General features: G+C 35.3%; 1 protein-coding gene across 1 annotated transcript in view; it reads right to left on the reverse strand.

Annotated features, from left to right (window-relative positions):
• Window positions 1-26,311, reverse strand: part of LRP1B (LDL receptor related protein 1B) — a 1,946,873-nt gene that overhangs the window by 304,446 nt on the left and 1,616,116 nt on the right. The window contains exons 47-50 of the mRNA XM_063790432.1: window positions 9,210-9,402; window positions 8,403-8,528; window positions 4,005-4,133; window positions 1,455-1,574 (exon numbers count right to left, since the gene is read on the reverse strand). Of these exons, the coding sequence (XP_063646502.1) occupies window positions 1,455-1,574; window positions 4,005-4,133; window positions 8,403-8,528; window positions 9,210-9,402 (568 nt within the window). The remainder of the gene's footprint in view (window positions 1-1,454; window positions 1,575-4,004; window positions 4,134-8,402; window positions 8,529-9,209; window positions 9,403-26,311) is intronic.

A 26,311-nucleotide genomic window follows, 5' to 3' on the forward strand; every position in this document is an offset into this window, starting at 1 on the left:
TTCACCATGTTGACCAGGATGGTCTCAATCTCTTGACCTTGTGATATGCCCACCTCAGCCTCCCAAAGTGGTGGGATTACAGGCATGAGCCACCGCGCCTGGCCCTTCTGTTTTTACCACTCTCTTATATGTAATCTGTCTGTGACTATATCAAATTACTTTCAGTTTCAATGGTAGTCCCTCTACTTGGAATTCTCTTTTGTTTCATTCATTCTACCTTATTTTTAGTTTAAGACTCAGTTTAAATTCAGTATAGCCTATGAAACCTTTGAGGATACTTGCAAGCCAAAAAACAAAAAAGACATATGGGTGTTCTTACGTGTGCAATCACAGCACAAGATATATATATATATATATATACACACACACACACACACACACACATATATATCTCGATCTGTTTACATGGCTGTCTTAGAGTTAGAATTTGATATTCTTGAGTACAGGCACGTGTCTCATGAATTTTGCGTCTCGAACCTTAATGCATTGCACTCAATAAAGTGTGTTCATTGAATGGCAAGTCTCTAAAGTGATAATGCTTTGGAAATATCTGTGGGGTCCAGATTTAAGAAGGCTTTCAATGTCAGACTAAAACTTATCATTTGTTCTGCAAACATTGGTATTCCATTAAAAGTTTCTTTATCAATGCAATATACATATATATATATAAAAGCCAGTGCAAACATAGCATTCACTATTGCCAAATACTGTTCTAACCTTATTTAATATTGTTTTTCTTATTTAATTATTTTTTCTACCTTGCTATTTGGGAAACTGAGACACAGAATAGTTAAGTGTGATATCCAAATTTAGACAGTAAAGTGTTGGGGCAGCAGTTCTAACTCAGGTAGTTTGGCTTCATCATCTATCCTAACAGTCACTTTTGGAAAATGTTAAACAGTATTAGCATGACTGATGACATAGGGATGAACTAGAAAAAGTATAGGCAGGGAAACCAGGTAAAGGCATACTCTGTTAGCCCAGGCTTAAAGTGGATTGAAATGGAAGATATTTCAAAGAACTGGAAGATTTGTTGATGACTGGATATGTGGGAAGGAGAAATTAAGGAGAACACCAAAGTTTCCCATCCAGTGGTTAGGAAAATGTGATCATGAGTAAAACAGAGAACTAAGGAATAAAGGGGAACATTTTTGGAGCAGAAAATTCAATATTACACATTCTGGTAGAGATGTCCGAATCCAGGAAGGTGGAACTGAAGAGGTGAGAAATTATAAGAGTTTTAAAGGGAGGAAAGGAGTAGAAAACAGAAATGGAGAACACAGTCAGAATTTTCAAGTAACTTTAGCAACTCCATTCCAACAGCATTTACCAAAGTGTGATCCATAGATGTTACTAGGTGTTATATGCCACAGAGCTCTCAGAAATGAATGTTGGAAAAGTTCAGGAAACACTTAGCACACCAATATTCTGAGATTGATGGAACAAGTATTTACCTTTACAATCTAATTCATCAGAGTTGTCTCCACAGTCATTTTCTCCATCACATAACTTGCCATGAGGAATGCAGCGGCGATTATAGCATGGCTTGAAGCCTCTTCGACAGCTTCTGTTTTCTTATAAATAAAAGTAGAAACACACAACCAGAGATCATATAGAAATATTTGTACAAAATGAAAATCACAGATAATATTTCATTGATAATGACTGGATTATGGATCTATAAAACAAGTGCTGTGCCATATAAAAGCTCTGGATTAGAATGTTTATGTGTTGTCAAAGAGTAGTTCATTCAGCAAGGGCCCTTTTTGACTTAGTGTTTTAACTTTAGTGATTCATGCCGGGAGATCTTTTCAAGTTATACCCACGTTATTGTTTCTGGCACTTCTGTCAAGTAGCACAGAAATAAACATATATCACATATTCAATTCTGAAGCAATAAATATGTAACTTAAACGTAACAAAAACACACCAACATCCATTTCCTATATCCTTTGCATCTATCTGCAAGGATTTTATAATAAGGAAATAAAGCAACAAAGCATGTATTCCTGAATCAGTGTCTCATGGAGTCATCTAAATATCAATAAATTTCTCTTAAAAATTATCTTAAAATATCTACAGAATTCCCTGAGAAAGAATTACCTTCTGAGTTCTATTTACCATTATGAAAGTTTCTTGACATTCTCTGATTTGGGGCAGAAGCTACCACTTACAATAATAATAGCTGCCATGTATTAAATGCCAGCTTTGCCCCAGGCTCTGTATTGAGTATATGTAGATAAACACTTGCTGGTTTCATGCTCTCGACTACCATAAGAGCTAGTTGTTTCGTAGTGGAAAACCAAAACACAGAGAAGTGAGTTATGTTACTTACCCTAGTCACACTAGGGTTTGCAAACTAGGCTAATTACACTAGCAGGTTTGGGAACAAAGATTTAACCTCAGGTGCGAGTCCAAAGCCCATACTCTACACCTGGCATTGGCAAACTATTGCCCATAGGCCAGATCTAGCCTGTGAGACTGTTTTCGTATGGCTCTGGGACTAAGAATAGTTTTTACATTTTTAAAGGATGGTAAATAATAAACAACAGAGGATACGTGACAGAAAGCATATATGATCCACAAAACCTAACATATTTACCAGCTGAACCTTTACAGAAAATTCTTGCCAACTCCTGCTCTACACAAATATCATCTGACTTCTACAAAGATAAAAATAACATGAAATATAATCTCAAGTCAACTTATAGTAAATGCAAGCCTGTGACTTTATTGCAATACAATTTATATGCTTTAATATTTTTATATCTTATAGAATATAGCCATTCATTAAAGCGAATATGTTATTTGAGACAAATTCTTTAAGACATTGGTTACACATCAATTATGGACAAATTACATTAGACTCTCATTTTAAACGATGGTGTGTTGTCTTGTAATGTAAAAGAGTGAGAAGATGTCTGTGGATCTCACAGATTCTGTCTTTCTCTTATTCTAACTTTTCTTTAATTATTTAGGTGTAATTATTACCCAGATAATGGAATAGAGGAGAAAAGCAGATATAAATTGAGGCAGTTTCAGATGTAGATTCCTAAATTTTGCATAGTACACAATCCCAATGCTATTGGATTTCTAGGATTAAAAATAAATCAGGACAATTTTTTAAAAATCTGGATCAAATATACAATGATTATCAATGATCATGCAAAGACATATTTCCAGGAAAAAATATTGTTGCAATGAAGGGAAATCTCAGTTGCTTACTAGAGTATAAAAGTTAATCTCTACTCCTGAGGGTAGATGTTGACTATCACTTGGTGTTGCCAAGAGAAGCATAGCTGGTGGAATTCTATGTTTGATGTGGACCATGCCTAAGGCAATGAGCCTTTGTACCAAAGGACACTAGCCCCCATGCTAATCCTGGAGACAGAAATAGAATCGACAAGACTTTGATAACAACCCAACAATGTGCTATTGTCTGTTGGTGAAACTCTGCTTCAGAGTAAGCCTGTCCATATCCAAAAATCCCGATGTTTTTGAGTTACATTTTAAAGAAAGTAAGCCTAAAACCTATTGCTAAAGATGAATAAGTCGGGGGTTCAAAAGATTAGCTACTACTTTTAAAAATATTCACATTCTGGCTGGGTGTGGTGCTCAGAATGTGAATATTTTTATTCACATTCACAGAGTGCTGTCATCTTAGCACTCTGTGAGGCTGAAGCGGGAGGATTGCTTGAGCTCAGGAGTTTGAGACCATTCTGGGCAACACAATGAGACCCCGTCTCTTTAAAAAAAAAAAAAAAAGGCTATTTTGTGGATAGAAAACCATGAGGAAATTATTTAGTGAATATCATGGCTATCAAACAGGAGATAAAGTACCTCATTTTAACACAAGCAAAGCCACATCAATTGCCTCAGATACAGGTTAATGAGAGACATTAAATAAATTATCCACGTAAACCAAACCGAGACAAGCAAACCAAAAACTGTAAAAGAATCAGAAAACTTTATCTGAAACGAGCAAACCCATACTGGACACTTACCACAGTAGAGCAGTTTTTCATCTGATTTATCTTTACAGTGAGGAATGCCATCACAGGTGAGCTGGTAGTCAATGCACTCACCATTTCCACATTCAAACTCCGAATAAATGTTGCAGGAGGAATTTTTAGCTGCAAGAAAAAAAAAAAAAGTCAATACTTTTGTGCAATGGCAAATATTTTTTGACACCACTACAATTATTTTTCTTAATTTTAATTATAAAGATAAGCTAAAATTTATCAAAATGTACAATTAAAGAGCAATGGTTTATGACATTTCTTTATGAAATCAAGATCTTAAGAAATAATGTTTTGGCCAGGCGCGGCAGCTCACGCCTGTAATCTCAGCATTTTTGGAGGCTGAGGTGGGTAGATCATGAGGTCAGGAGACTGAGACCATCCTAGATAACATGGTGAAACCCCATCTACTAAAAATACAAAAAATTAGCCAGGCATGGTGGCACGCGCCTGTAGTCCCAGCTACTTGGGAGGTTGAGGCAGGAGAATCGTTTGAACCTGGGAGGCAGAGGTTGCAGTGAGTGGAGATCTCGCCACTGCACTCCAGCCTGGGAAACAGGGTGAGACTCTGTATCAAAATAATAATAATTATTATTATATATAAGAATATATAATATAATATATAATAATAATATAATAATTATTATTATTGTTTTTTAAAACAGCCAGTTAAATGAACTCTGTACATACTGAAAGTGTTTTTGTGTTTTCTTACTGGAATCTATTATATATTTTTCAATATACTACTATTTTTCAGTGCATAGAGTACCCATTTTTGAATGTTTGATGTGAATCATCTCAGTCAAATGAATAGTCCGGACTTTTCCCCACCGTCTGGTCTTCTTCCTCCCTAACTATCTTCTGATGAAACCTCTGTAGCAAGTTATATTGTTTGGAAATATTAGAATTGTTAAAATAAGCCACTTGTCCGATCCATGTGTGGGAGGTTCCCGGGAGCAGACTCTTTCTTGCTGCCATACATGACGAGCACCTACTCCATGAAATGTACAGGAATCAGTGGGATGAGGTGCAGGAGGACAATGGTCAAGTGGAAAGCATGTGTACCTGATGCTATGGACTCCAGATGACCGCTGTCAGAAAGTCTCATTTCTAAATCTCAGAATTTTTATTAAAAATTAAGAGTTTGAGTTTTTAGGTGATTTGTCCTAGTTTGTAAGCCAAGAGTCTGAAAGTACAAAAAGTTATTTTCTACAGGTAAGTTTCATCCTTATAATGGCAATATGTGATCCCTATTTTGAAGGGTCTCTATTGAGGACAATGGACTTATTTTTATTCTTCAGTAATAGATTTACTAGCAAATTTTGGGATCCAATTTTTGGGGTATACTGTCTGCTTGCATGTACGTACTCACCCCGTTGCTTGCTGAATAATTGTACATTTAAATCCAGTTGTATTAATTATGTTGGAGGTAAGTAGAATTCATTCATCTCTGCTAATGAAAGAATATAGCTTAATTCTATAATTTAGTGTTAATTTTTGAGCTTTATTTCAGGAATATTCAATTAAACAGTCACTAATACTATTTGAAGTTTCCAAGGTTTTATTTATTTATTATTCCTAGAATTTAATTAATTTAGTAGAGGGTCTATCTAAGGCTTCTTTTTTATTTATTATGTCAACTTTTATTTTAGATTCAGCGGGTACATGTGCAGGTTTGTTACATGGGTTTACTACATGATACTGAGGTTTAAGATATGATTGATCCTGTCACCCAGGTACTGAGCATAGTACCAATAGTTAATTTTTTAACCTTTGTCCACCGTCTTTCTCTCCCCACTCTAACAGACCCAAATGTCCATTGTTGCCATCTTTATGTCCATGAGTATCGAATGTTTAGCTCCCAGTTATAAATTAGAACACGTGGTATTTGGTTTTCTGTTCCTGAGTCAATTCACTTTATTTATTTGACTTCTAATTTAACTCTCTTGATGATAACAACATGTTCCAAAGATATATTTTTTTTCTCTTGGTGCAGTCTAAACTTCATTGTTCAGTCATTAGCTAAGGCAGAATGTCATTTAAGACAAGGTAGCAAATAATTTAAAACAGAAAAATATTAAATTAAAAAAATTAAAGGGTGCTAATATTGCTAAATGCAATCATCTTAGCATAGAACAAAATTCAGCCACTTCTTGAAAGTCTATTGAGATTCCTGACTTATTTTTCCTATTTTAAGTATATATTATTTACTGTGTATTTTCCAATGAAAAAATAATTGTTAGGATGGAAAAGTCCATTTTTAATCTTTTATAATCTCAGTGCCTTTGGGGAAAAGACAAAAACTATTCAAAGATAAAAATGTTTTTTACATTATGCAAAAACAAACATTGTATGAATACAATTCTTCCTCAGGTATGTTCATTTGATGAAATAGTATTGAGTGTTTTCTGCTTCTTTCTGGAAACATCATGGTTCAGCTGCCCTTATTCTCCTGCACAGCAATTACTTCATCTAATTATATTTACTATATCTATTTCTTTTATGGATTACAATAAGATTAGCAATGTTGTAAGCAAGGGGACTGCCTAATCTTCTTGTCAACAGTTATGACAACAAATGGTTTTCCCTCCTTTGCCCTCAGGTAGGTGTTAGTACATGGCCTTTCACCCCTTTAATGCTGCCATTAACATTCATGAACCACTCTGGGTAAAATCACTTAGATGAGGACACAGATATGCCAGAAACATTCTCATGTTCCTAAAGATGAATTTGACAAGGAGAAGCCAAGAGTTACTTTCTAATCTCTCTGCTGGGCTACAGGATTTCAATATGAATGCACAATGGACGTCGTCTGCCTCTACAACAGATTGTGAGCTCTGGGAAATCCAATATCACTCTACAGTTCCATGTGAATACAATTGTGCTTGTTTAAAATGACAGTTTTCTTCCTGATTCATTTCCTCTCGTCAACAGAGAGAAGCTTAGTAGGGACAGTTGTATTGAAGGTATTATGCAGCAAGGACAGGCCTCCACCGAACAGAAATAAGCTTTGCCGTTTTGACTAAAGGCATTGCTTTACTACTAGCCTGAAGTGACCTGTGAAAGAAACATCAGTGATTCTAACGCATGGCTAACACTCCGGGCTTACAGATGGCATCAGATCCAGACCATTACAGCTGAAACCACAAAGGCAAACTGAAAGAGTTTAAGCAATTGCCTGAGCAATTCAGAGAAGTGTTAAGTGACAAAGAAATATGGGAATTTGTGGCCCGAAATATGGAAACTGGCCATCTACATTTAAAATTTTGACCAATTGCATCATTTTCTCATTTGCTTTGGCATAGTCTTAAATAAAACAACTTTTACTTTTTTTGCTAAGAGGTGCCTTTTTGGGTTGTAGTATCAACTTTCACAGTGAGAAAATATGTCTATGTTATTTTGTATATGGTATAATAATTTTCAAGCTAAAGAAAATTATGCCCAAGCACTTGCATTGAAGAGCAGGTAAGAGATAAAATCCTTCCAGTGGAAAGAGAGTAAAAATGGACTGAAGATGAAGATGAAAAATACTTATTTTTATTATGTAGACATATCCAACTCTGTTAATTTTCTGAATGAAAAGATATGAGATGAGGATATATTAATAGGTGAGGAGAGACAAAAAATGTATCAAATTTGACACATCCTGAGAATGATTTCACCGATTTCCAACAAGATATTTCTCTCCTACCTTATACATAAATTGCCTTAACGTTAAAAGGAAATTAACCTTTTTAAAATTTTGCTTGCAAATTTTTCATGGCAATATTGAAACACTTGAACCCTGATTTATTTTGGAAACAGTTTTGGAAACTTAGCTGTTAATAAGTGTGTATTGTAATGGTGCTAATTAAAGTTTGTAATGTCTTTGGGAGGTATAAACACCATGCAAGGCTGCAATGTTGCATTCTTAATTAACAGTTTGGAAATGATTACAAATAAGCTGCATGAGCCATTCTCTCTCATTTACATACTATGATGGACTGTGAGTGGTTTTACTGCAAGGTTACTGATATACTGCCTGTATACCAGTTTATTTCAGCTTCAATTACTTTTGCTATTGATTGAATTCACAAAGTCACAACTGGAAGTTTTCAGATGATCATTGTGTGCAGACACTTCTCTAGCTAGCCCCAGCACTTTCTAGTGCACAACCAGGAGGGTAAAAACATTTGTTACCATTTTGGTTATCACTAACTAGCACATGGTCCTATAACTAAGCAGAACAGTGAACTCGGTTTTCTTTAGAGCAGAGAGATAACATGACTAAGCTTCTAATATTAGAAGAGAGTATAACTTCATGACTACACTAACACAATTTCAGTGATGTGTGTGGAATTTGGAACAGATTTGTCATATTACATTTCAATTCTCTTTACTTACTCACACATCTGTTGTCCTCTAGCAATATTCGGTCCCCTCTGCAGGAACAATTCACTCTCCCATTGGGAGTTAAAAGGCACAAGTCATGGCAGCCTCCATTCAATAATGCACATGGAGAAAGTTCACCTACAATAAAGAGGCTGTATTGGTAACATTTTATATCGAATTCCTGTTCTATGTTAGATAAATATTAATGGTAAACTATTAGACTGCCTCAATCTCTCAATAATATGTCATTAAAAAGGAACATTCAGGATTTTTGAAAATCTAAGCATTCCTAAGGCTAAGTACATTACAAAAGTATGTAACACTAATCAAATCTTTCTAACACATTTGATACCACGGCATCAAATGAACTAGTTCTGCTAGAAACCACATTGATGCTTCGAACTGTAATTTTGTAAGCACTGCATTGACTAAAGAACTGTTAAGCCCAGGTGCAAAGTTTCTCTATCAAGTGTAATTTTCATGGAAACAACTTGATCTGAAAATCTGAAGTTATGAAGAGTGAGGATGAAATAAGACTTTTAGAAGAAATAATTAAAAATGAACTGCTCCTGTGATGATAAATTATGCAATATAGAAGTTGCCTTGAATATTTCAGATAATTTCAATATTTTGAACAGCCAAATCTTGAACACTATTCCTAAGAACTAGAAAAAAAACAAAATCCACAGTCATAGTAACAAAAAATAATATTTTTTAAAAGAAAAGGCAAATCCAACTATTACTAGAAAACATATATACATTTTTAGAGATCAGAGATTATACAATGAGAAAACACATTTGCTTTCTATTATAACTTACAGCTATTGGTGTCATTGGCAACAGCTATGATTCCCATTGGCTGATGTGGAATATCGGAACGAAGAATTTTTGTATCTCCTCCTGTGTACTTGTTGGACCGCAGTATAGCTCTTCTTCCCCAGTCCGACCAGAATATATAATTGTCATAAACAGCCAAACTGAGGAAAGTCCCTGGCCCAGATTTAACTATCACCTGAAATAAATTAAAATACTGGATTTTTATGATGAATATATAGACATTTATACGTCCACACCTATTTTTGCTTCAAAAATAAAAGACTAAGATTAGTTGGATTTAATTAACAGAAATCATCAGATAAAAATAAAATTTTACTAAATGAATTATGATAATATGCTTTATATTTTATTTAAAATGTTGTCATTGTTAGTGCTTGCAGTGTGTTTACATAATATTTCAAGTATACTTTTATTTAATTAGTCAATGTGTATAACAAGTGTATTGTTTGGTATTATAAACAAAAATCAACAAGCCAAAATATTAGACGAAGATTATCAACATTTATTAACCTTTAGTAAGAAATCACCAGATATATGTTAGATACTCATCAAGTTCCCAGAACTACATATGGCATATAAAGAACCATAAGATCTAGGTTCTTTCTTCAGGAAGTTCACCGCATGAGTGACTAAACTAGTTGCACATGTCTGAGAATAAAAGTTTAGAAGTAAAGACCATACTTTCACTCAGATCAAGATGGAGTAAAAGGGACTAGATTGATCTTTTCATCTAAAACAACTACACAACAGCAAAATATAGTAAACAACACTTTTCAACACATTGCACATCAGGAAATGAAAGGCAGTGATTCCTGGGTAATAGGAAATACTGGGTGCATCCCATGGCATCCACTGTTTACCAGAGAGAGATTATAGGTAGCAGCACACACAGGACAGAAACAGAGCCCAGAGAACTCCATGAATAAAAGTTACGGGAAGTGAAAGTTATGGGTGGCTATATCTCACTGGGCAGAGGGTCAAGAGTTGACAGTTCAGCAGAGGGAACTGTGGGTATCTGAAAAGAGTCATCCTGGAGCATTCAGTCAAGTACTGATAAGTGCGTGCACATGTGTGCGAGCCAACTCCTCCAGGCTGGTGAAAGAACCACAGGAAAGAATTAGAGAGGAGAGTCCCCAAGTTCACACGGATCCAGAAATCATGCCTGTTAACACCAACCAGATTCAAATATTTAATTCAAATTCTAATTCATGAGACTCTGAGTACTCCGCAGGGTCTGCCTTAGCAGTGGGGAACTATTAACCTAGACTAAATAAACTTTGTTCTAGTCTTCTCTAACAAATCGTAAAAGCCAAGCCTGAAAGGAGAAAACTGTTTCAAGCTAGCTTAACTGTCAATAATTTTTTATGAGAATATAAAAATGTATACCAGCAAAGTACTATGCAAGGAAAATATAAAAAGGAAGAAAATTCTCAAATCAATGACTTTTGCTTTCACTTTAAGAAACTAGAAGAAAAGCAACTTAAAGTAATAAAAGGAAGAAACTAAAGAAGGGAAATTTAAAAAAATAGAAAACAGAAAAACAGTAGAGCAAAATCAGTAAAACTAAAAACTGTGTTTTTTATGTCAATAAAATGGTTAATACATCATGATAAAATTAGGTTTGTCCCAGGAATACAACCTGATTCAATATTAAAAAATCATTCAGCATAATTCACCATAATAGCTGACTAAAGAAGAAAACTCATATACATGTCCCAGTACGTGCAGAAAAACCATTTGATAAGATATGGCTTCTATAATTGACAAAAACTCAAAAAATATGAATAGAAATATAACGAGGCACAAAACAGGGGTGATCACTCTCACTACTTCTATTTAACATTATCCTGGAGTTTCTAACTAGTATAATAAGGCAAAAATAAATAAATAAATAAAATAAAAAGAATCTACATGGGAAAAGAGAAGTCAAACTGTATTTATTTGCAGGTGACTAAATCTTCTACATAAAAAAACATTTAACAGAATCGACAACAAATGCTGCTAGAATGAATAAATTAATTTAGTAAAATTGCAGGATACCGGGCTGTTATTAAAAAATCAATTGTATTTCTGTATACTAGCTATGAACAATTGGAAATTGAAATAGGAAATAACTATTTACAATAGCCTCTACAAATATAAAATATTTAAATATGAAAACATATGTACAAGAATCTGAAAACTATAAAACATTGCTAAGAGAAATTAACAAAATCCTAAATAAAGAGACATATGGAGAAGAAGAAGTATAATATATATGTGTCATTTATCATCTTTACAATCTTTAAGTGCACAATTCAGTGGTAATAAAAACATTTATATTCCTTTATTAACTTTTAAGTTCAGGGGTATATGTGCAGGTTTGTTATATAGGTAAATTTGTATCACAGGGGTATTAACTTTTGAGTTCAGGGTATATGTGCAGGTTTGTTATGTAGATAAATTTGTATCACAGGGGTATTAACTTTTAAGTTCAGGGGTATATGTGCAGGTTTGTTATATAGGTAAATTTGTATCACAGGGGTATTAACTTTTAAGTTCAGGGGTATATGTGCAGGTTTGTTATACAGGTAAATTTGTATCACAGGGGTTCACTGTACAGATTGTTTCATCCCTCAGGGATTTAGTACCCACTGATTATTTTCATTATTTTTCTCGATCCTCTCGTTCTTCTCACCCTCTGCCCTCCAGTGGGTCCCAGTGTCTATTGTTCTCCTCTATATGTCCACGTGTTCTCATCATTTAGCTTCCAATTATAAGTGAGAACATGTGATAATTGGTTTTCTGTTTCTGCATTAGTTTGCTAAAGATAATGTCCTCTAGCTCCATCCATATTTCTACAAAGGACAAGATCTTGTTATTTTTTATGGTTGCATGGTATTCCGTGGTATAAATACAGCACATCTTCTTTACCCAGTCTACCATTGATGGGCATTAGGTCGATTCCATGTCTTTGCTATTGTGAGTAGGGCTGTAATTAACATCCATGTGCATGTATCTTTACAATAGAATGATTTATATTCCTTTGGGTATATACCCAGTAATGGGACTGCTGGGTCGAATGGTATCTCTATTTTTAGGCCTTTGAGAAATCATCACACTGTTTTCCACAATGGTTGAAAACATTTTTCTTTTTCTCTACAACCTTGGCAGCATCTGTTACTTATTGACTTTTTAATAATAGCCATTCTGACTGGTGTGAGATGGTATCTCATTGTGGTTTTGATTTGCATTTCTCTAATGATCACTCATGTTGAGCTTTTTTTCATATGTTTTTTCGCTGCATATGTGTCTTCTTTAGAAAAGTGTCTGTTTATGTCCTTTGCCCACATTTTTGTGAGTTTTTTTTTTTGTAAATTTAAGTTTCTTATTAATGCTAGGTATTAGTCCTTTGTCGGACTCATAGTTTGCAAAATTTTTCTTCCATTCTGTAGGTGGTCTGTTTACCCTGCCGATAGTTTCTATGACTGTGGAGAGCTCTTTAGTTTAATTGTATTACATTTGTCAATTTTTGCTTTTGTTGCAATTGCTTTTGGTGCCTTTGTCATAAAATCTTTGCCTGTTCCTATGTCTAGAATGGTATTGCCTAGCTTGTCTTCCAGGGTTTTTATAGTTTTGAGTTTTACATTTAATTATTTAATGCATTTTGAGTCAGTTTTTGTATATGGTTTAAGAAAGGGGTTCAGTTTCAATCTTCTGCATATGGCTAGCTATTTATCCCAGCACCATTTATTGAATAGAGTCCTTTCCCCTTTGCTTGTTTTTGTCAGCTTTGTTGAACACCAGACAGTTGTAGGTATGCAGCCTTATTTCTGGAATCTCTATTCTGTTGCATTGGTCTATACATCAGTTTTTGTACGAGTATCTTGCTGTTTGGTTACTGTAGCCCTGTAGTACAGTTTGAAGTCAGTTTGTGTGATTAGGACACCTTGACTATTTGGGCATTTTTTTGGTTTCATATGAATTTTAAAACCTTTTTTTTCTAGCTCTAGGAAGAATTTCAATGGTAGTTTAACCAGAATAGTATTTAATCTATAAATTGCTTTAGGTAGTATGGCCATTTTTAAAATATTGATTATTCATATCCATGAGCATGGAATGTTTTTCCATTTACTTGTGTCACCTCCGACTTCATTGAGCAGTGTTTTGTAGTACTCCTTGCAGAGATCTTTCACCTCACTGGTTAGCTGTATTATTAGGTTGTGTGTGTATGTGTGTGTGTGTGTGTGTGTGTGTGTGTGTGTGTCTGTTGCAATTGTGAATGGGACTGCATCTCTGATTTGGTTGTTGGTTTGGTAGTTGTTAGTGTACAGGAATCCTAGTAATTTGTGTACATTGGTTTTTGTATCCTGGGACTTTGCTGAAATTGTTTATCAGCTTAAGAAGCTTTTGGGCTGAGACTATGGTGTTTTCTAGATATAGAATCATATTGTCTGCAAACAAGGATATTTTGATTTCCTCTTTCACTTGGATGCCCCTTCTTTCTTTCTCTTGCCTGATTGCTCTGCCCAGGACTTCCAATACTATATTGAAAAGGGTTGGTGAGAGAGGGCATCCTTGTTGTATTAGTACATTCTTATGCTGCTAATAAAGACATACCTGAGACTAGGTAATTTATAAAGGAAAAAAGGTTTAATTGACCCACAGTTCAGCATGGCTGTGGAGGCCTCAGGAAACTTACAATAATGGCAGAAGGGGGAGCAAACACGTTCTTCTTAATATGGCAGCAGCGAGGAGAAGTGCAGAGCAAAGAAGGGGGAAACCTCTTATAAAACCATCAGTTCTTGTGATAACTCACTCACTATCATGAGAACAGCATGGAGGTAACCATCCTCATGATTCAAGTACCTCCCACAGGGTCCCTCCCATGACACATGGGGATTATGGGAACTACATTTCAAAATGAGATTTGGGTGGGGACACAGCCAAACCGTATCACTTGCCTTGTGCTGATTTTCAACGGGAATGCTTCCAGCTTTTGCCTATTCAGTATGATGTTGGCTGTGGATTTGTCATAGATGGCTCTTATTATTTTGAGATATGTTCCTTTAATACCTGGTTTATTGAGGTTTGGGGTGTTGAATTTTATCAAAAGCCTTTTTTGCATCTATTGAGATAATCATGTGTTTTTTTTGTATTTAGTTCTGTGTATGTGATGAATCACCTTTATTGATTTGCATATGTTGAACCAAGCTTGCATCCGAGGGATAAAGCCTACTTGATTGTAGGATAAGCTTTTTGATGTGCTGCTGGATTCAGTTTGCTAGTATTTTCTTGAGAACTTCTGCTATCAATGTTCATCAAGGATATTGGTCCGAAGTTTTCTTTCTTTGTTGTATCTCTACCAGGTTTTGGTATCAGGATGATGCTGGCCTCATGGAATGAGTTATTGAAGATTCCCTCCTCCTCAATTTTTTTGTACTAATTTCAGCAGGAATGGTACCAGCTTATTTTTATACATTTGGTAGACTTCGGCTGTGAATCATCTGGTCCTGGGTTTTTTTTGGTTGGTGGGCTATTTATTACTTTTCCATTTCAGAGCTAATTATTGGTCTGCTCAGGGATTCAATTTTTTTCCTGGCTCAATCTTGGGAGGGTATATGTGTCCAGGAATTAATCTATTTATTCTCGATTTTCTAGTGTGTGTGCACAGAGGTGCTCATAATATTCTCTGGTGGTTATTTCTATTTCTGTGGGGTCAGTGGTAATATCTCCTTTCTCATTTCTAATTGTTTATTTGGATCTTTTCTCACTTCTTCTTTATTAATTTAGCCAGTGGTCTATCTAGTTTATTAATTTTTTTTTTTCAGAAAACCAGTCCCTGGTTTCATTTGGAACAAATCTGTGCCTTACTATTATGTAATATAGGAAGTAATTCCTTCCTTTTATGGAGAAAGTATATGGGTGGAGGCACTGTGGCATACTTAGAATGAAGAAATGGGCCTTCTGCCTTACCAAATTCCAAGCCAAGAGAGCTTGGTAATCAGTATCCACTTTAGAACTATAGACTTTTGTGATTTCTGCTTGCAGAGTTGTTCTAATTTTTTTGTATTTTAAAATCAAATTAAATAGCCTAAATATAATTTTTTAAATAAAGGTATCGATTTGATTATTTGGCCTCAGTATTAATATTCCAAACAGGACTCACTGGGTTACTTTTCCCTGTAATCAGGAAAAAAAAAAAAAAAAGAAACTTTTACAAGAATGATTACTGCAAAGGAATGGTAATCAAGAAATAAATGTTTAGCAAAATAAACAAAAATTAATGCATATAATGATTCTAGCCAATAAGAGAATTATACAAAGTATTTAGTAAGTACTTATACATAGTATTCATTTAATTCTTAAGATCATTTAGGTAGGCAAGTATTATTGCAAATTGTATTCAGATATGAAGAAACAGGCTTGGAGAGATTTTGCAACTTGCCAACAGTGATACACCTCATTAATGTAGGATCTGGAACTTGATATAAGGTTTAACTCCAAATTATAACAGCAAATGTATCAAGCTTACATGCCAGTTACTAATTTAAGTGTTTTACTAATAAACTGTGAGGAAGACATAATCTTCTTTACAAGTATGAGAAAGTTTAAGCTCAGAGAAATTAGGTAACCTGGCCAAAGTGGCAAAGTTGCACCCAGTGTTCACATTGTTAACTATCTTCTTATTTCATCTCCATATCCCAACCCCCTCCTTTTGCCACACATCGCCTCCTTAGGAATTAATATACTCTAACATTAAAACATTTAACAACTACTGAAATTGGCATAGTTTGGAGAAAACAGATAATTTAAGGAATATGATAATTAAAAGAATACCACATCTCTCTCCCTCATCCTCTATCAAAATATAAATTGTCAGGCATGGTGGCTCATGCCTGTAATCCAAGCATTTTAGGAGGCCAAGGTAGGCAGATCACCTGAGGTCAGGAGTTCGTGACCAGCCTGGCCAACATCGTGAAATCCCCGTCTCTACTAATAACACAAAAAATTAGCCGGGCATGGTTGTGCGTGCCTGTAATCCCAGCTACTCAGGAGGCTAAGGCAGGAAAATTGCTTGAACCCGGGAGGCAAAGGTTGCAGTGAGCCAAGATCATGCCACCGCACTCCAGCCTGGGTGACAGAGCAAGACTCTGTCTCAAAAAAACCAACACAAACAAACAAACAAAAACAAAAAAACTGTAAATTATTGTGAGGTAATTAACAACATTATCTTTCTGATTTCCCAAAACCCTGCCACATTCATTCTAAATTAACTGCTAATTACCCTTCCATACGAGCAATTACTTCCATTTTTTTCTGAATATATAAGTAATTTCTGTTTTATGAATCAATATTTATCAAACTTCAACATGCATCTAAATCACTTTGAGATGCTGTTGAAATTCAGACTTGGATTCACTAGGTCAGGTATTGACCCTGAGATTCCGCATTTCTCAGAAGCTTCCAGGTGCCAATGATGCTGATTCAGGGAACCACTTTGGGTAGTTAAGAATTTTAAAATAAAGAAAAGTGGAAAAATAAACAAAATAATAATCTTGCCACACAGATATATAATTATTCACTATTTTGGACTAGAAATTTATATTTCTTTCCTTTTTTACCTTACAAATTGGTATCAAATGTATGCTTTTGTATTCAACTAAAAGTGAGTTGATGGGACTTCTGTTGCCAGCCAAAATGGTGTAAGCCCACTACAGCCTATCTGTCCAACTCACTGCAACTTTCTCACTTGTATCACTGTCATGGAGACGAGAAAAGAAAAGCAGTAATGGAAAGTTGAGTAGCAGCACATAGAAGGACAGGAGCAAAGTAAAATACTATTTTTACTGTCACTGTTTATGTTTTGTTTTCCCTACTTTGCATCTGGTGCTGCCCAGTAAATGAAACAGCTGTCAACACACTAGGTGCGCCTTTGCTACTTACTCTCAAAGGTTATAGTTTCAATGTCCCTTTTAGTTCCCATTTGTTTCCCAAATTCACACAGAGATCATGGGGAGATGGTGGTGGCCTTGCGTTAGCTCTGCAGGCATACAGCGGGGCCTAGCATCAGCTGCAGTGTTGTGAGTTGTTGTTGTTTTTTTTTTTCAATACTTTAAGTTCCGGGGTACATGTGCAGAACGTGCAGTTTTGTTACATAGATATACACGTGCCATGGTGGCTTGCTGCACCCATCAACCCGTCACCTAGATTAGGTATTTCTCCTAACACTCTCCCTCCCCTAGCCCCCACCCTCTGACGGGCCCTGATATGTGATGTTCCCCTCCTTGTGTCCATGTGTTCTCATTGTTCAACTCCCGCTTATGAGTAAGAACGTGAGTTGTTGTGAGTTTTGAGGCTTTTGCACTGCACCTGCTCAAATGACCTGGCTGCACTCAAGACTTTTAAAAACCTGGATTGAAAATTGCAACCCCATAGGAGTATTTTGGCATTGAACTGGGGGGTTTCTTCATCTGTTTTCTTTTCTAAGCGCTTCACTTCATTACCCACTGCTATGCAGATGGTTTGTCCAACTTCTTTGTCTTTTCCTCCTAGGGGAAAGAGCACAGTACTCAAAGTGACAGGCGCTGGAGCACTACAAAGTACCCTGAGTCGTGAGTAAAATAAAATTTTAACCTGAAAAAGCAAATATCCCCAAACTTCAACCTTTTTAGAGAGGAAAGGAAAATGTCTACCTTTATCTGTAATATATTAGAACATCCCATTTTACAAAATGACAAGAGAGTTCTTTCTTAAGTTCTCTTGTGCTTAGAAAAATTTTATCAATGTAAGTGCAGGACACACTGCTGTAAAACAGTGATTTTCACATCACTGTCAGTCCTCCAAACACACACACACATGCAAACAAACACACACTGGAGGCTTGGAAAACTAATGCAGAAGTTTATCCTATTGGAAATCTGAAACGACTGCTAATACCTAGTAAGTACACAGATTAAATATAGTATTTCTCTCTTGAATTTCTTTAGAGATAGCATGTCATTTCCTAGTCAGTATTTCAGGAATATAAAAAGTCATCTGTAATAGTATTATGAACTGAGTGTTTGTGTCCCCTTCCCGCAAATTCAGGTGTTGAAGCCCCAGTATGATGATAATTGGAGGTGGGGCCTTTAGAGGTAATTAGGCTTAGACAAAGTCATGTAGGTGGGGCCCCAGTGATGTAATTAATGTCCTTATAAGTAGAGGAAGAGAGATGAGAGCCCTTTCTCTCTGTCATGTGAGGACACAGCAAGAAAGCAGCTGTCTGAAAGCCAGGAAGCGGTAAAGCCATCACTAGACCCTCATCATGCTGACACCTTGAACTCACATTTCCCAGCCCCCAGAATTGTGAGAAATAAATCTCTGTTGTTTAAGCCACCCAGTCTATGGCATTTTATTATAGCGGCCTGAGCTAAAAGCCACACTTTGAGATTTACAGCTGCTTTAAATTTTAGTAAATATATATTTTTAAAATCAGTATGAAGGACAGATTGCTTGCTATGAGAGTGTAAAAATAATAACTGCTCTGGTATGCCATCTAAGATTGTCCTGGGAAAGGGAAGGACAAATAAGCAAAGAGGAGGGGGACTGGGAAGAAAGGACTTTGACAGAGGGAATATTTGGTGCAAAATCCAACAACAACAGGGAGCATGAAGTGCTGGGAAACTGAACAAAGGCTAAGTGAGTATGACTCTCCCTCAGACATCTGAGAAGGACACAGGCCTGATGAGAAAGGCAGGAAGGGCTAATATATAACACATTCCTTTCTACAGGCTATGGTTTGTGATTCTGAGTTTTATTCTGAAAGCAGCGGTCAGCTATTAACATTTTTAAAGCAGGTTAATGTCATTATTGGTTTGTAGTTTTAAAGATTCTGCCTCTGCTGTACAGACTAGCTTAGATAAGAAGCAAAAGAGTTTCAGAGAGACCAGTCAAGATCCACAACATTCATCCAAAGTATAATACTTCTGATATTTTGAGTAAGAGAGAAAAGTGAAGAACCCAATTAATACAGCAGTATGTACAAATGAAAGACTCCCTAAATCACATTTTACCAGAATTCATGAGTTTTCATCCTTTTTAATTATCAGTAAGAGCTAACATTTCATGGATGCTTTTAATGCACAGGAAGTATATGTATTTCATGTGTAATACATAATTTAATCTACATAATAACCCCTGTGGTAGATACTATTTTAAACCACATTTTACTGGTAATGACTGAAGCTTGAAGAAGTTAGCCCAAGGTCACAGATTTACTAAGCAATCTGATACAATGTCAGACTCGAAGCATCCAAGATTTGAATTAATTTTGACTTGGTGACAGGGACTAGAGAAACTCTTTTTTGATTTATTAGCAGGTGTATATGTGCTATTTTTATAATTAAATTGATGCCCCTTCAAGTTAGGGAAGATAGTCATTTCTTTGCTTTCCCTAGTATCGTATTACAGACTAATGAAATAGACCATCAACAAACATTTTTGAATCATTAAGAATGAAAATGTTGATACTTGACATAAATAAAAACAGTTATTATGGATATTCTTATGAAAAATGACAGTTTTTCAATGTTATCACCAGAAGCCATTATAACAACCTTTTATTAACTTTAACAGTAAGTCTAATAGTTTAGTTTTTACTTCTGCTGACATAGAGAGAGGAGAAAAAAATATTAAATTTAGTCCATAATTATGCACATTGCCTTTGTAGGGTACAACAGGTTTCACTAAGAACTGAGCTAACTCCTGCCATCTCGTTTTTCATTAAATTTCATATGGAACAGAAAATGAAATCCATTAAATTACATGTTTCAATTTCCATGTTAAAACACTTCTATAAAAGTTCATGAATGCTGCACCTTACAAGCCTAGTCAGAGTCTTTATGTAGAGCGCAGAAGCCTTGTCATCACAAATTGCACTCTACCATGCTGTATGGTAATGCACCATTATGGCATAATTTTAAGGCACCTTTAGCTTGATCCTATAAATGGGTTCATGTTTCAAAATGGTAATTCATGTTTCTTCACAAAACACATTTCTTGACACAGCTACTTATTCTTAAGTGTGTCGTCATAGATAAACTATGTCTATATCTATTGTCATACAGACTTGAAATTTTTTTTTCAGGAATTCATCGTCACTAGTCACATGCCCTTTGCATCTTGGAACTTCACTGGTGCCTTGTTGGTGAAAGCACTCAAACGAGTAAAAAATAAACCTGAATGTAAAAATATTCAGTTTCATAAACCAGACAACATATTTCCAACACCCAGATGCTAAATGTTAAACCAAACAATTTAAAAACCAGGAACTGGGAGGCTTCCCAAACTCCCCAACTGATTGCCTCATTGACAAGATTCTAAACAATCATTATGAGAAATGACAACTTGGTCCCTGCCATGGCAGGGTATGATAGAATGTTACTGATTTCAAAGAAATGTGGTAAATTGGTAATGTGGTAAATCAGTAACTTAAAACCAAAAAACTAAAATAAAATATTTAATATAAAATAGATTATTATATTTAACTTACCTGAGGGAGTTTGTAGAACAAATACAAGATGCCTAAATGACACTAGTGTCTACCCAAATTTGTAAAGAACAACATTCAAAGCATTGATCTAAAATATTCCTCTATTGTGTCTACTGTGCTCTTAAGAAAGAACACACACACACACACACACACACAAATGCAATAAAGTTCCTTAATATTGAACATTCTATTTCTTCTAATAATCTCTAAGGAAACTCTTCTAATAGTGAAATCAACCCTCAAGTAACTACCTTCAAATAGAAAACATGATTGCCTAATTTCTATTACTCTGAGCTTCTCAGTATACCCTCAAGACTTTAGGAAGATTGTATCAGTTAAGCCTGAAGCAAGAAATAGCTGGTGTGCTCAAATTACAATACTTTGAGGAGGGCTGAATCAAGGGGCTCTTAACAAGGATTTTTGGAGAGTATAGGGACGCCATAAGTGATGGTAGAGGACCCTGGAGCTGTACATCCTTAGGTCTGAAAGGCCAATGAGCTGGAGAGGTTTTCAGAAGCCTAGAGAAGACAGCCACATTGAGAAGAGCCACCAGCTTTCATTAAAGAGGCAGATCCTTCAGAGAGGGATATTAAAGAATGAATCCCTTTGATTTTATGCAGACCCTTTCTAATCTATTTATCTAACTCAACCAGAAGCCGATGGGAAAGAGAGCCAGTTTTTCTATGGGGAAGCCCCTGGAGGAAGAAACAGAAGAAGGAGGATAGAGAAAAGATACGGAAGATACACCAGAGAGTAGTAGTGGAAAGAACTCTATTCTGAGACTCATTATTTTTCATTTTTCTTTGGATAACTCTTTCTGATTCTTAGGACTCAGTCTCCTAATCTGTAAAATAAGATAGTGAAAAATCAATGGCTCACCTCTGCTCCCTTTCTAAGGAGAGAAAAGGTAAAATATTGCCTGAGGTCACCCAGAGGACTCATGAGAAGAAATATAAACTGTGAGATTATGGAGGTGTTATAGCCACTGCTAAATGGAATCTGGGCAAGTTTTATATTTTTATTTTCTTGCCGTTATGTATGACTGCAATTATTAAATTTATAGCTTATCAAAAATTTTGAATTAAGTACATTTAAACAGTTCGTGATTCATAAGCTGATTTGTGTCAGTGAAGAGTATTTTACTTTAAAAGATGAATATATATTTTTAGTGAGTTCCTTCTACTTTGGATTCCTTTCAGACACATTCATTTTGACAGTCAATTCAACAGTGTTTTTCTTTGGGAATCCTCCTCCACCTGCCCAAGGTAAAATGGCTTCTTTTTCCTCTCCATATCCAGAACAGTTTTTGTATACATTCATTAGAACACTAATAGAGGATATTATAAGAGCTTTTATTTTCTCAGTCTCTCTGGAAAGACTGAAATATTTGAAACCAGTAATTGTATCTTTTTATTTTTGTAACCCAAGTGCTTAAAACATACTTAACTTTCAATAATTATTTACTGATAGAATAGTAAATAAATGAGTGATTAAAAAAATTTTCTTCTGCTGTATGAGTTTATTTCTTCTGCTGCTGCTGCTTCTTTTAAAGTGTGTGTATGTGTGTGTGTGTGTGTATATATATGTATATGAACTACTAGCTAGGCTTTGTACTTTATTTGCGTATGTACACAAAATAAAATCTTTTCTTTGTGGAATGGTATTACCAACATTTGTATTTTACTGAAGAACTATAGACATAATCTTCCCAGGATCAAACTCATACCTTTGATAAATATTTCAATGATTTTACTCTCTGGATCTCGCTGTCTAAATACAAGTCTCCTGGATTTTTAATATTTTAGTAGAAAAAGTGAAGAGCTAGTCAAAAGAGGATATATTAAATCAAAACCTCATATGTCCACACCATTCTGAAATGCCAGTATTAATCTTTCAAATTGAGATTCACAGACACTCAGGAAAAAAAAAACAAATATTACTTTAGATGCTAGATTACAAGAAGTCAAAAACTATCCTGTACGCATGAATATGTGTCTTTCAATGTGTTTGCATGTATGAATAACAAGGAAAGGCCAATTTAATTTGACATTCCATAGATTTGAAAAAAATACAGCCTAGGACTATTAGCATGGGTGCTAGAGTCAGAGGTTTGGATTCATATCTAGCAATACCTCTTATTAGTATATATTAGTAATTGTGTTTGTCATAAGATTCTGGAAAATGTTAAATAATATACATAAAACACTTGGCACGGCAACACAGTAAGCTCTTAATAATTGTTAGCTATAATTATTAATATTCTTGCCTGAATATTGTAGGAGTTAAATAAGTTGGTTTAGACCTGTTAAATAAGATTTAAAATCTTAAATATTCTTTGAATCTTTATTTTTTAAAGTGTTGCAAACTAAAAAATCAACTTAAAAATTAACTTTTAGAATGGATTTTCATTTGTAAATTTAATGCTTTTTAAACTTCTGATTTTATCACATCATCAAATCTATGCTTAGAGGTAAAACTAATGTCTACTTTAGAGAAATCTTTGTGTTCCAATTTATTTTTTGCTGACATGTCAACTGAAAAGTTCTACTAAGGGTACAAAGGTTATTATGTCTATTTAGTAACTTTGAGGTAAATAAAAAAGCAGAGTTTTATCTAAGCAAGTCATACGATATGGACATTGGCTGGCCCAAAGCTTCTATTCACCTACAATATTAAAACTGCAGCTGTTACAAGTAGATGAAGTTACCCTGATCATCTATAAGATTTTCAATTCTGGAAATCAAATAATTGTGTTTGTTTGTTGTATACATGAGGGGAGGCAGGGTGTCTCCAACGGGGCTCAGGACACATTACCCCAAAATATGGAACCTTGGCATTTGAGAAAACAGCAGAAGCAGGAAGGCAACTCTGACCTTCTCTCTCCTTTCTCCCCTGAAACAAGCCATAAATGAATTATCTAGCCTTTTTGTGAAGTAGGTCGTAGGACTCTAATCTGCCCTTGGAGGAAAGGACACCCTAATCTGCCCTATACTTGGAGGAAAGGCCCCCCCCCCAATGTACTCTATACGTGGAGGAAGGGAATGTCGCACAGTGACATGGAGAAGAATCTGAATAAACAGGCCTTACTAAGTTCCCCCCACAGTCTAGTATATTACTATTAGATCATAACCCACACGGTCCTCCCATCATATTACCCCACAACTATCCACTTCGTCATCAAACTTAGCACAAAAATTCACAGATTTCACTATTTCTTGGGTTTATTTCTGAAGACTCCAATGTCACTTAAAAGTTATATAAAATAAACTTATATGCTGTTCTCTTGTTACTGTGTCTTTTGTTATAAGGGTCTCAGCTATGAACTTAACAATGGGCAAGGAAAGACTTACCTTCATCCCTACATCTGTTTGAAACATACTGTTCTGAACATTCTCATGATTGCCAACCAAAACAAACAAATTTAAAAAAAAAACCAATTTTTTTCAGTGTCACTTTAAGAAAGTGACAAAGCTTTGTGACTGGAGGTTATATCTAAAATGTTTACTTTACTATAGAATTAAATTACATACATGTCCATAGGCCACCTCAGAGTCACTTTGATAAATATGGAAATATTTATCAAATGTATATGTAATGGTGGGAAAGTAAGTTCTGTATTTGAATTTTCATAAATATATGTTGATGTCATCCTAAGATATTTCTTAATATATCAAATTAAAAGGCAAATATTTTAAAAATAAAAAGTAAAAACTACTACGGGTTCTGACTACATGACTATCTGAATTTTCATATACACATCTTCTTAACTATGCATCTAGTTTTCAATCAAATTTATTACAGTACGATTTACATACCAAGTGAGTTTTAATTCATTTTTAACAATCACAATAATTATGCATACATTACTTCCCACCTTCAACTCCCAACAATTTTTTTCCTCATAAGCAAACTCTCATCAATTTCTTGAATAAGACATTTGGAAAATGTTGTTTATTTTTAGACTTGCAAAAAATTTTGGATTATCATTAAGTCTGTTTACCCATAATCTTTAAAATTAAATATATGCTTTAGAAACTTGCCTCAATTTAAAATTCATCTTCTTCATTAGAATGCTATTAATGAAACAGAAATTCAATACAAAAATTTAACAATAATACAAAAGTTAAAAAATGTGTAAAAGTGGCATCTTTCCTATATCCAGATTTGAGTGTCTGCACATCTAATCCTTTCCAAGGGCCTCAAAAGTTATTGAAATGCTCTCTAGTGCCCTATATGGCCTGACCCCCTGTGACCTCTCTGGAACTATTATCTACTGTGCTCCCCTATGCTCTTCCGTTCTCTCTGTGCTAGCCACAAATGCATCAGGATTATGCCTCAAATGCATCAAACACATATCATGTCTTTGTATTGGCTGTTCTCTATGCCTGTGAGTCTCTTCCCCAAAATATTCACACAACCATCTGGCTCACCCCTTCAGGATTTTGCTCAAATATCACTTTTTCTATGAAGGAGGCTTATCTTGAGTTCCCTATTGCAACTTGCCTCTCTTTACTATACCACACTCAATGTCCTTATTCAGTTCTCCTTTGTACTTGCTAGGTTTATGGCTTATTATCTGTCTTCCCAGGAATATAATCTTCTTGGCAGTAGGGATCTCTTTCTGTGCAGTTCAGTGACAAAGCCTAAGCTCCAAAGAATATCACCTGATGCATATTAGGCGCTCAACAAATACTTGTTGAACAAAAGAATAAAGTGGTTAGTCACCAGGAAAATGCAAATCAAATCCACGATGAAATATCACCTCACATGTGTTAAGATGGCTATCATGGAAAAGATAATAACAAGTATTAGCAAGGATGTGGAAAAGTAGAATTCTCCTACAGTGCTGGAGGGAATGGAGAATGGCACAGCCACTTTAGAGAGCAGTTTCACAATGCCTCAAATGGTTAAACATAATGTCTGTATGGCCGAACAAATCCGAGTTTACCCAAGTAAAATGAAAATATATGTCTACACTAAAATTTGTACAGAAAGGATCATAGCAGCAATATTTATAGTAGTCAAAAAGTAGAAATAACTCAAATGTCCATCTAATGATGAATAAATGTGGTATACCCATATCATAGAATATCATTCATGGTTAAAAGTAAGTGAAGTATGAATGCATGCTACAATATAAATGAACCATGAAAATATTATTCCAATTAAAGAAGCTAATCAGAAAGGACCACACATTATATGATTTAATTTGTAGGAAATTTCCAGAATAGGCAAATCTATAAGGAAGTAGATACCTGGTTGCTTAGGGCTGAGGGAGTGAGAGTTTGAGGACTGACAGCTAAGTGGGGAAGGGTTTCTTTTTGGTGTGATAAAAATGTTTTAGGATGGGTGCAGTGCTTCACACTTGAAATCCCAGCACTTTAGGAGGCCAAGGCGAGGGGATCACTTGAGCCCAAGAGTTTGAGAACAGCCTGGGCAACATGGCAACAACCTCTACAAAAAATACAAAAAAAAAAAAGCTGGGTGTGGTGCCATGTGCCTGTAGTTCCAGCTACTCAGGAGGCTGAGGTGGGAGGATCGCTTAAACCTGGGAGGTAGAGGCTGCAGTGAG

The sequence above is a fragment of the Pan troglodytes genome, chromosome 13 (genome assembly GCF_028858775.2).
Source record: "Pan troglodytes isolate AG18354 chromosome 13, NHGRI_mPanTro3-v2.0_pri, whole genome shotgun sequence".
In the NCBI taxonomy this organism is placed as follows: Eukaryota; Metazoa; Chordata; class Mammalia; order Primates; family Hominidae; genus Pan; species Pan troglodytes.